This window comes from Melanerpes formicivorus, unplaced genomic scaffold (assembly GCF_026170545.1).
Source record: "Melanerpes formicivorus ecotype bairdi unplaced genomic scaffold, bMelFor1.0.p_v2 SCAF_83, whole genome shotgun sequence".
NCBI lineage: Eukaryota > Metazoa > Chordata > Aves > Piciformes > Picidae > Melanerpes > Melanerpes formicivorus.
The window spans coordinates 643,553-653,412 of record NW_027142435.1 but is presented as its reverse complement, the minus strand read 5'-3'; the positions used below and the strand labels follow the sequence as shown (position 1 = coordinate 653,412).

Here is a 9,860-nt window from a genome sequence, read left to right as displayed (position 1 = left end):
GGGGCGGAGCGGAAGGGCCAGCGCGGCTCCACCGCCACCTGCAGGCACCCGGCGGTACTGCAGCCGCCTGCTGGGCCCCCACCGGCTCCCCCCGCGGCTCCCGAGCACGCCTCGCCCCCCCCCCCGCCCCCTTTGACTGCAAACGGCGCCAGTTTGGGCAAGAAAGAAAACGCCAGGGAGCCGCTGGAGCTGCGATGCTTTATTGAGGGCGCGGCAGGGCTGCCGCCTCTACTTGACCTTCTTCTTGGGGCGCAGGTTGTTGGTGTGGCCACACTTCTTCTTGCGGCAGTTGACGGCGCGGGGGTGCAGCCGGGCGTAGCACCTGGGGGGGGGCACAGGTCACTAAAGCCTCCTTGCCCTGGGGGCAGCGTGCCCACCCCCCAGAGGAGGGGCCAAGGGGACCTACTTGCGGCAGATCATTTTGTCACAGTTGTACTTCTGGGCGAGCTGGCGCAGGGAGGGCTCGATGATGCCCCCCCGCAGGCGCAGCACCAGGTGCAGAGTGGACTCTGAGGGCAGCAGACAAAGTCAGCGCGGGGCCGGGGGCCGCCGGCGCCCCCCGCAGCGCAGCCCGGCCCGCGCAGTACCTTTCTGGATGTTGTAGTCGGCGAGGGTGCGGCCGTCCTCCAGCTGCTTGCCCGCGAAGATCAGCCGCTGCTGGTCGGGGGGGATGCCTGCGGGGACAGAGGCGGTCACGGCCGGGCCGGGGGGGGCGGGGGGGGCCGGGGCGGGGCGGGGGCGGCCCGGGGGCGGCGGCGCGGGGGCGGCCCGGGGGCACCGGTACCTTCTTTGTCCTGGATCTTGGCCTTGACGTTCTCGATGGTGTCGTTGGGCTCCACCTCCAGGGTGATGGTTTTCCCGGTCAGCGTCTTCACGAAGATCTGCATCTTGGCACCGTCCGAGTCCTGCGGAGAGCGGCGCCCACGTCACCCGCGGCCGGGCCCCCACGGGAGGCCTCCGCGCCCCGACCCCGCCCCGGCCCCGCCGCCGGCCCCCGGCCCCCGATCCCGCGCCCGGGCCCCTGCCTCCCCCCCCCGGCACCCAGCGCCCCCCCCCCCGCCCGCTCCCGGGCCCGGAGCCGGAGCCGCCGCGCGCGCACCCGCCGCCTCGCGCTGAGAGAAGGAGCGACCGGAACCGGAACCCTCCCGGCTGCGTCACAACCGGCGCCCCCCCCGCCCCCGCCGCCCGCCCACGTCCCCACCGGCACCGCCCCCGAGCGGCCCCGGGAGCTGCTTTCGGCACCGTCCTTAGCCCCGGGAGCGGCCCCGTGCCGACACCGCGGCGCCAGGGGCGGCCCCGCAGCCCCCCCCGCCGCCCCCCCCGCAGCCCCCCCGCCGCCCCCCCGCAGCCTCCCCAGCCCCCAGCCCCCAGCGCGATCCTCTGGACGCAGAGGGGATCGGGGAGGGACCAGGCTTGGGCAGTGCCCTGCGAGGGCTGCGCTGTGGTGAGAGGCAGGCAGGGACCAGAGGGAACCTGGCTGAGGCCCTTCCTGCGGGCAGGAGCTGTGGCAGAGCCGGCAGGGAGCCTGCGGCAGCACAGACCTGCAGGTCAGCTGCAGCGCTGCTGGGACCCCAAGCCCCCTTCCTTCAGGAAGAGCCACCTGCACCCCAGAGCTCTGCTGCACCGAAGTCCCCACCCACGGTGGGAGTTTGCTGCTCAAAGGAGGAAGCAGAAGGAGTGTTTCAAACCCAGGCTTTACTTACTCACCCCAGAGCGAGCGGCAGGGCTTACACCACAGCGGCAGCGGAGAGGCAGAAGGACCTCTGCCGGCCTCGGCCCTGGCTCCTCTCTGCCCCCACCCCCCAGAGGAAGCAGCACACAACTATAAATAGAGGATAGAAAGTCCTGCGGGGCTGCACGCCTAGTCCCGGCCCTCGGCCGTGCCGCCCGTCAGGCTCTGTCCGTTGGCGGCTGGCAAATCGCAGTGGCCTTGGGATAAGTCCTCAAAGTCCTGGCTGGCGGTGGGGGAGATGATGTCGGGGCTGGTGTCACAGGACTCCGTGCTCTGCTCAGAGGTAGCGATGGTGGTGGTGGTGCTCTTGGGGACGGGGTCGAAGTCGTCGTCGTCCTCCAGGATGGGAGATTCGTGGATGTCTGGAAGGGAAGGACCAAACCTGAAGCGCTGCTGCGAGGAGCTGCCGGCGCCGCAGCAGGTAGGAGAGGTGCCCCAGCGCAGCACTCTGCTGAGCACTGCCTTTACACTTTGCCTGCTTGCAGCAGGAATCAGTAAGGAACTCGGTGGAGAATAAATCAGCAGCTGCTGGAGAGCCGCAGCTGCTGTGGATGCCATCGGGGAGCTTCCCAGGCACAGCAGCCTGGATGCCTCAGGGGCTCCTCCCGAGAGCCACCTCGTGTGTGCTTAGGGAGAGGGACTGTTTGGGAGGGAACTCGACAGAAAACCTGCATCAGGAGGAGCCACTCACTGCTGAAAGCCTCTGGGTACTGCTTTGCCAGCTTTCCTTTCAGCGTCCTGGGGAGGAGAGAGCAGAGTGAGTCCCCAGGGAAGCAAATCGACTGGAGCCAACTGCCCAGCCAGCTCCCTCCACTCTCTGGAAAAGGTTCCTTGGGGGCCCCTGCCCAGACCCCATCAGCATGCCAGGCAGTCCTCCACGTCCTGCTTTTCTCACCCATCCCTCCCACCGCCTCAGGGGAGCTCAGACCACCCTGGCTGGAGCAGACCCCAGGAATCCCAAAGCTCTGGCACCTGCAGTTCCTCTCCTGCTGCCTCCCTGTGTTGCTTTGCCACACGTTTCCACCTCTCCAACCATTGTTCCTCACTGAACTCCTACTTGTGTCCCACGTTAACACCCTCACAGCCCACCCAGACCTCGATGAGCCCCAGCAGGCTCTCCACGTTGCCTCCCACCGGCAGCCCTGTCCCTGCTGCCCACCGGATCCTCCGGAAGATGCTGTCCAGATCCTTCTTCATTTCCACCAGCGTCTTGGTGTGGTGCAGGAAGCGTTCGCTCATCTGCTGCATGCGGACGCTGGAGAGGTTGTTGAAGTTGAGCAGCATCTCGTTGGTCTTCTCGAATCGATCCAACCTGCAGGGAGGGAGCAGGTGGAGCTCGGCTCAGAGCGCAGCAGGGTCCCGGGGCCGGGGTCCCTCGGGGCTCGGCTCCCCCAGCACTCACATATTCTTCTGGGCCAGGATGATGGCGTTGACGTCCTCAGCGTTGACCATGCCCAGCACCCGCCCGCAGAAGACCTGCGAGGCCGTGGGCTCCATGGCCGCCTGCGGGAGCGCGGGGAGCGGCTCAGCCGGGGGCGGGAGCCTGCCGTGCCCCCCGGACCCGTGACGGGACTCGCTCTGCCGTGCCGTGCCGCCGATACCGCAGCGAACGCACCCACGTGCAGAGCCCTGGGCCAGCCCCACGCACACCCACCGGTACACTGGGTCCCCCCTGCCCGCCCACCGCCTCCCGGTACCGGGCTCCTCGGGGGGGCGCGGGCCTGGACCCCTCCCGCTGACCCCGGAGGCTCTCGCCGGCAGCGCCCGCGCACCTGGGGGAGGCTGTCCTGCCGTTTCACATGACGGGAGCAGGAGCGACACCGGCAGCCGCACCTCGCTTCCGGGTGCGCGGTCACGGCGAGCGTGACCCCGGGGCGTCCGCGCGGCCTTGCGTCACGGCACCGAGCCGGAAGTCATGGGGGCTGCCGAGGCGGAGAGGGGCAGGACCACCGCTCAGCGCCCCCCCGCCCCCCCCCCCCCCCCCCGGGTGTCACGGGGCTACCCCTGTGCCAGCACCGAGATCCCCGGACACCCCCACGCCGTGACCGCACGCTCGGCCCCAGCACTCCCTCGCCGCGGCCCCTTTAAGACGGCGCCATGCCCCTCCCAGCGCTTCACTGACGAGCGTTCTCCTCAGCCAATGGCATCAGCGTGCTGCGTGGTGTCGGTCCAATAGGAGCGGCGGGGCGGGGCTGCCGGCCGCGGGTTCGCGGGGCCAGGTAGGAGCGGCGCGGGGCGCGCGGCCGTTGCTAGGGGGATTCTCTGCGCGTGACGGTGACGTGGGGGTCCCGCGGGCGGGGGGCGACACCTGGCGGCGGGGGGCGCGCGGGGCCCGGGCCGGGGCTGCGGAGCCTTCCCTCGGGGCCTCCCTCCCCGGGGCAGCGTCTCTCGCCCCCGGCGCCGGCGGGACCGCCCTGGCCCGAGCCGCGCATCGTCCCCGCCGGACCCTGGGCCCGGCTCCCGGTGCTGCCCGGCTCCCGGTGCTGCCCGGCTCCGCGGCCGCGTCCTGTGCTCTTCCCGGTACGCGCAGGCCCGACCTGTGTTCTCCCTCCCCCCTCCAGGTTGCTCCGCCGCGATGGCCTCCAGCGGGGAGGAACCACGGAGCGGCTCCCCGAGCCGGGCAGGCAGCGACGCCGAGCCCTCACCGACGGCTGACGCCGCTCAGCTGGACACGACGGAGGATTTTGAGGTCCTGGAGGAAGAAGAGGAGGAGGAGGAAGAGGAGGACCTGAGCGAGCTGCCTCCCCTGGAGGACGTGGGCAGGCCACCCGCCCCCCCGCGGGAGGACACTCAGCCCGCGGGGGAAGCAGCTGAGGACCCCCAGGAGTGGGTCGATGTTCTGGGTAGGAGCCTGGGGCAGGAGGGCGCTGTGCTCGCAGGGCTGCAGAGGGTCCCTGCGGCTCCACCGGTGCTCCCCACACCATGGAGGCCAGGCAGGGGTCAGAGCTGGGTGGTAGGAGCGAGGCTTTTCCCTCCCAGCCTCGGCCTAACCCAGCTCTGGTCTCTCCTCGCCCAGGGAGCGGTTTGCTGAAGAAGAAGACGCTGGTGCCAGGGCAGGGGCCGGACACTCGCCCCCGCAAGGGCCAGGACGTGACCGTCCGGCTGGAGGCCAGGCTGCAGGACGGCAGCCTGGTGGAGCAGGACCCTGCCCTCACCTTCACGCTGGGGGACTGCGATGTCCTGCAGGTCAGGGCTGGCTTCCTCACCTCGGGGTGCAGGGAGGGTTTGGGGTTGGTGAGGTTCCTGGCTGTGGCTCAGAAGCAGCTTCTCTGCCCTTGTTTAAGCTCTCTCCCTGCCATGTGGTTCCCTGCAGGCCCTGGACCTGTGTGTGCAGCTGCTGGAGATGGGGGAGACAGCTCTGATCCAGTCAGATGCAAAGTACTGCTATGGTCTTCAGGGCAGGTGAGCTGGGAGGGCTCTGTGGCCCCAAGCAGGGCAGTGACAGCTGTCCCCCCCGCTGCCAGAGGCAGCCCAGCCAGCCACAGCTTCATGGGCAGAGTGGAGCTGGATGGAGCTGGCAGCATGTGCTCTCTGGGGGAATGACCTGTATCACCCCCCAAGCTTCTGTGGCCTGCTGGGCCTGGCAGAGGTGACAGCAGTGCCACAGCTCCGTGCCCTGCTCTGTGCAGGAGCCCTGACATCCCCCCCAACGCGGCCCTGAGCCTGGAGGTGCAGCTGCTGGCAGCTCGGGACGGGCCGGACCTGGAGCTGCTGAGCGGGAAGGAGAAGGTGGAGCTGGCCAACCGCAAGCGGGAGCGCGGCAACTTCTTCTACCAGCAGGCAGACTACGTGCTGGCCATCAACTCCTACGACATTGCCCTCAAGGTCATCAGCTCCAGCTCCAAAGGTATCTGCTCCCACCCAGCCAGGGCCACCTGGGCTCCCTCCCACTGCAGCTCACCTCTGGGGTCTTTGCAGTTGACTTCAGCCCGGAGGAGGAGGCCGAGCTGCTGGACGTGAAGGTGAAGTGTCTGAACAACCTGGCAGCCTCTCAGCTGAAGCTGGACCATTATGAGGCAGCCCTCAAGTCCTGCAACCTGGTCCTGGAGCACCAGCCAGGGAACATCAAAGCCCTCTTCCGAAAGGGCAAGGTGAGGCCGGGCGTGCAGCAGGCACTGCTGCCCCTTCTCCGTGGGGTGGTGGAGGGCAGGCCTGAGGGCAGGGCTCCATCCCTGTCTCCCCTTCCAGGTCCTGGCTCAGCAGGGTGAGTACAGAGAGGCCATCCCCATCTTAAAGGCAGCGCTGAAGCTGGAGCCTTCAAACAAGGTAGGCAGCTGTGTGCCAGCAGTGGCCCTGCCGAGCCGGGTGCCTGCAGGGCTCCCTCTGCTCCCCAGCCCTCTGCAGATTCCTCCCATGACTGCTGCCAGGAGAGGGCCTGGGCAGCTGTGGGCTGAGGCACAGCACGGTGCAGTGTCTGAGCTGGGCTGGTGGCTCCCTGAGCTCTGTGCTGTGAGCTGTTCCTGTGCTGTCTTCCTTTGCCCTTCGGTCCTTGAGGTGAGAGGAATCCCTGCTGCCCCAGCAGCCATCTGCCTGCCTGGTCCTGGCTGCCCCAGCTTCCCTGGGTGGCTCCAGCAGCTCCTGCCATGCCTGCAGGAAGCAGAGGCCAGGCCCTGCCAGACTGGCCCAGCAGCCTGGAGCGTGACTCAGTGGGTGGCAGGAGCAGCCCAGACCTCAGTCCAGCACCCAGGCCAGGGCGAGCTCTGGGTCAGGAATTTCCTGTTGGTTAATGATCAGCTGCAGGGTTGGAGCCTCAGGAGAAGTCAGAAGGGAATGGCCCCAGCAGGGGCGAGCCAGGGGGAGCAGCAGGGAGGTGCTGCCTGCGGGGGGCTGGTTCTGCAGGTGGCCTGGGTCCTCCCCTGGGTCTGGAGGTTTATCCACCTCTGCTCTGGGAATTTCACCAGACCCCCATCGTGGGTGCCACGATCTGGGGGCAGCAAGCAGGGGCAGCAGCAGAACTGGTGGTGCCCATGGGAAGGGTGAGCAGGATCTCAAAGCCTGGCCTTGCCAGGGGGGTCAGGCTGGGCAGTCCCAGTGCCCAGAGCAGCTCCTGCCACACGCCCCCAGCACGTCCCTGTCAGTGGGGTGGCTGCTGCCAGGCCCAGGGATGAAGCTTTTAATTGGAGAGGGCTGACAAAGTGCCTGGCAGTGATGTCACCACTCCAACCACAAGGGCAGCAAATTACTGAGCTCCTGAGCTCCCCAGCTGGCTGCTGGCACTTCCAGGGAAGTGGCAGTGCCGCTCCAGACGCGCGTGGGTGAGTCACAGGCTGCAGACTGGAGCAGCCCTGGGCTCCACCTGCCTGGGATCAGCACAGCTCTGGGCACCTTCTGCCTGTTACAGACCAGCAGCTGCTGGGTTCCCTTCTGCCAACCCCCTGGAGAATTCCCCTGTCCTGGGAGCTGGGGGGTGCCAGCCCTGGGGAGCTCGGGGGTGCCTGCAGGAGCTTTGCACCCTCCAGAGCCTCATCTTTGAGGCAGTGGTGCCAAGGTGGCACAGGGTGGGGAAGTCCTGGCTTGTGTCTGGGCGAGACAGCAAGGAGCAGAGCTGCTGTGGGTCCCTGGTGGTGGTGTTTAGGGAGCCCTCCCCAGCAGAGGGCACAACAAGGCTATGGCACTGGGCAGCTGCACCACTGCAGCCTTCATGCTGCTGGGCACAGCTGGTGCCATGCTTGGCTGGCCAGTGCCTCTCACCGCTCTTTGGGGAGCCTCAGAGTTGAGTGCAGGGCATGGAGCTTTCTTCTGCAGCTGCAGGCAGTGCTTGGCACAGCCAGGCAGGTACTGGCATGCTCCTGGGCCTTGCTGCAGCCCTTTTGCCCAATCTCCACACAAACAGAAAGGTCAGAGAGCTGGGGCAGCTCTGTCCCCGAGGCAGGCGCTTCGCTGGCTCCATTAAAGGATCAAACCCTCCTGATGCTGTCTGGCACCAGCCCTGGGCAGTGGGAGCAGCTTGGGTGGCCAGAAAGGACAGAGGGACACTCAGAGTGCCTGCTGCCAGCCCCTCAGTGCAGGGAGAGGGGCAGGATCAGGCTGCCAGCCCCCCTGGCTGCTCCGAGGTTGTTCCATAAAGCTCCTGCACGGCCCCGTGGTGGTCAGACCTGCTGGTGGTGGCACTCTGGTCCCCACAGGGCTGCTTACAGCAGCATCTTGCCCCCTCCCCAGACCATCCACGCCGAGCTCTCCAAGCTGGTGAAGAAGCACGCGGACCAGAGGAGCCTGGAGACAGAGCTGTACCGGAAGATGCTGGGGAACCCCAGCACTGCCAGCACCCCGGGCAAGTGCAAGGACAAGCTGCCCTGGGTAAGGGCTGCTGCTGCCCTGCTGCGGGGTGGCAGAGGGGCTGGGGGCACCCCTGGGCTGGGGAGGGTTGGGTTAGTGTCCCCTCGGTCACCGGGAGTCAGCACAGCCCTGCTACCGAGCAGGGGTCGCTGATGTGACCCACAGCAGGGCTGTGTCAGGGCAGCCTGCTGGGAGCTGGGGGTCCAGGCTCTGGCGGCCCTGCCGGGAGCCCTCCGTGGCTGTGCTGCTGGCTCCGTCCGCCGGATCCCGGCGTTGCCAGCTGGAGGCTCTGGACTTTGCTCCGGGGCCGGTGCGGCACGCGCTGTCCCCGGCGGGGCGCGGGGCAGGGCCCCGGGCAGGACCCCTGCAGCCTTCGCCTTTTGGGGCTCTGCCGCCTGCGATGGGTGCTGGGCGCTCGGCGCGGCCCCGCTGCCCCTCCGGCCCTCGGCTCGGCCCCGCTGCCCCCCGGCTCTCGGCGCGGCCCCGCTGCCCCCCGGCTCTCGGCGCGGCCCCGCTGCCCCCCGGGCTCTCGGCGCGGCCCCGCTGCCCCCCGGCTCTCGGCGCGGCCCCGCTGCTCCCCGGGCTCTCGGCTCGGCCCCGCTGCCCCCCGGGCTCTCGGCGCGGCCCCGCTGCCCCCCGGCTCTCGGCGCGGCCCCGCTGCTCCCCGGGCTCTCGGCTCGGCCCCGCTGCCCCCCCGGCTCTCGGCGCGGCCCCGCTGCCCCCCGGGCTCTCGGCGCGGCCCCGCTCCGGCGGGCGCGCAGCCGTGCCCGTGCCTGCCGTCACCTCCTCGCTCTCTCTGCGGTCTCTCCTCCTCAGTCCATCCCCTGGAAGTGGCTCTTCGGCGCCACCGCCATCGCCCTCGGCGGGGTGGCACTGTCCGTGGTCATCGCGGCGAGGAACTGAGGATGGCAGCAGGGGTGGCCCCGCGGCACAGGACCTGTGCCGGATTGTGCCTCTCCTGCAGAGGCCCCCCCCGGGGCTCCACCGACGCCTTCCCACGGACTCGCAGTGCTTTCTCTGCCGGAGGTGCCAGACTCCCCTCTCCGTGTCCCCCCCGAGCCCTCCCGGCGCAAGGATGGAGCCAGGGGCAGAGCAGAGACCCCCAGGCACGCTCCTGGCACTCAGGGGCGCAGCGCCCAGCCCCAGGCTGTTGGAGGGGAGCAGGAGCAGGAGCTGCTGCACACAGGGCTGCTGTGGCTGCCCCCAGCCCAGTGAGCCCCGTGGGCACCGCGGTCCTGCCGTGGGCAGGGGGGCAGGGGGGAGGTGCGGTGGGTCCCACGTGGGGAGGAAAGGGCACAGTGGGTCCTGTGGCTGGGCCCAGCTGTGCAGAGCTGCCATGGGGCAGGAGCAGCGAGGTCCTCTGTGCCTGGGGGGCTGGCAGCCACTCAGCCCTCCCCAGGCCCCTGCTCCCCTCGGCACTTCCCAGGCCATGCAATGTCCAAAGGAAGCCAAAGAAACCTGGGGGGGGGTGCGGGAGGGGAGCCCCAGCCTCTCGGGGGGGGTGCGGGAGGGGAGCCCCAGCCTCTCCCGGGGGGGTGCGGGAGGGCAGCCCCAGCCTCTCGGGGGGGTGCGGGAGGGGAGCCCCAGCCTCTCGGGGGGGGGTGCGGGAGGGGAGCCCCAGCCTCTCCCGGGGGGTGCGGGAGGGGAGCCCCAGCCTCTCCAGGCTGTCTCTCTGGGTCCAAGCATTTTGGATGGGGGGGGAGGATCCCTCTTTGCCCTACAGCTTTCTGTAGCCTGGGGGCCTGCTGCTGTTCCTGTCTCAGCTCTGCTCACCGCGGGGGGGGTTGTAGCACTGTCCTCCCCCCCCCAAATCAACTGTGAACTTCCCAAATAAAGGACAACTTCCTTCGCA

At 69.1% G+C, this 9,860-nt stretch overlaps 3 protein-coding genes across 5 annotated transcripts; 1 reads left to right on the top strand and 2 right to left on the bottom strand.

The window, feature by feature from the left end:
* Nucleotides 1-179: 179 nt before the first annotated feature.
* Nucleotides 180-1,165, bottom strand: UBA52 (ubiquitin A-52 residue ribosomal protein fusion product 1). The gene is made up of 5 exons (XM_068164889.1): nucleotides 1,100-1,165; nucleotides 785-905; nucleotides 588-674; nucleotides 407-509; nucleotides 180-322 (listed from the first exon to the last, which is right to left on the bottom strand). Exons 2-5 carry the CDS (start codon nucleotides 885-887, stop codon nucleotides 229-231), a joined length of 387 nt encoding a protein of 128 aa, XP_068020990.1. The 5' UTR covers nucleotides 888-905; nucleotides 1,100-1,165; the 3' UTR covers nucleotides 180-228.
* Nucleotides 1,166-1,678: 513 nt separating this feature from the next.
* KXD1 (KxDL motif containing 1) lies at nucleotides 1,679-3,672 on the bottom strand. Of its 2 annotated transcripts, none has more exons than XM_068164884.1 (5): nucleotides 3,505-3,672; nucleotides 3,135-3,235; nucleotides 2,892-3,044; nucleotides 2,424-2,470; nucleotides 1,679-2,094 (listed from the first exon to the last, which is right to left on the bottom strand). In XM_068164884.1, exons 2-5 carry the CDS (start codon nucleotides 3,227-3,229, stop codon nucleotides 1,862-1,864), a joined length of 528 nt encoding a protein of 175 aa, XP_068020985.1. In that variant the 5' UTR covers nucleotides 3,230-3,235; nucleotides 3,505-3,672; the 3' UTR covers nucleotides 1,679-1,861. The 2 variants fall into 2 exon arrangements, with proteins under 2 accessions (XP_068020985.1, XP_068020986.1); XM_068164885.1 differs by lacking the exon at nucleotides 3,505-3,672 and adding an exon at nucleotides 3,430-3,453.
* Nucleotides 3,673-3,746: 74 nt separating this feature from the next.
* FKBP8 (FKBP prolyl isomerase 8) lies at nucleotides 3,747-9,860 on the top strand. 2 transcript variants are annotated; one of them, XM_068164865.1, is made up of 9 exons: nucleotides 3,747-3,951; nucleotides 4,294-4,575; nucleotides 4,749-4,918; nucleotides 5,046-5,134; nucleotides 5,362-5,579; nucleotides 5,651-5,823; nucleotides 5,921-5,998; nucleotides 7,892-8,029; nucleotides 8,825-9,860. In XM_068164865.1, the coding sequence occupies exons 2-9, from the start codon at nucleotides 4,308-4,310 to the stop codon at nucleotides 8,909-8,911; spliced, it is 1,221 nt and encodes a 406-aa protein (XP_068020966.1). In that variant the 5' UTR covers nucleotides 3,747-3,951; nucleotides 4,294-4,307; the 3' UTR covers nucleotides 8,912-9,860. The 2 variants fall into 2 exon arrangements, with proteins under 2 accessions (XP_068020966.1, XP_068020968.1); XM_068164867.1 differs by lacking the exon at nucleotides 3,747-3,951 and adding an exon at nucleotides 3,957-4,006.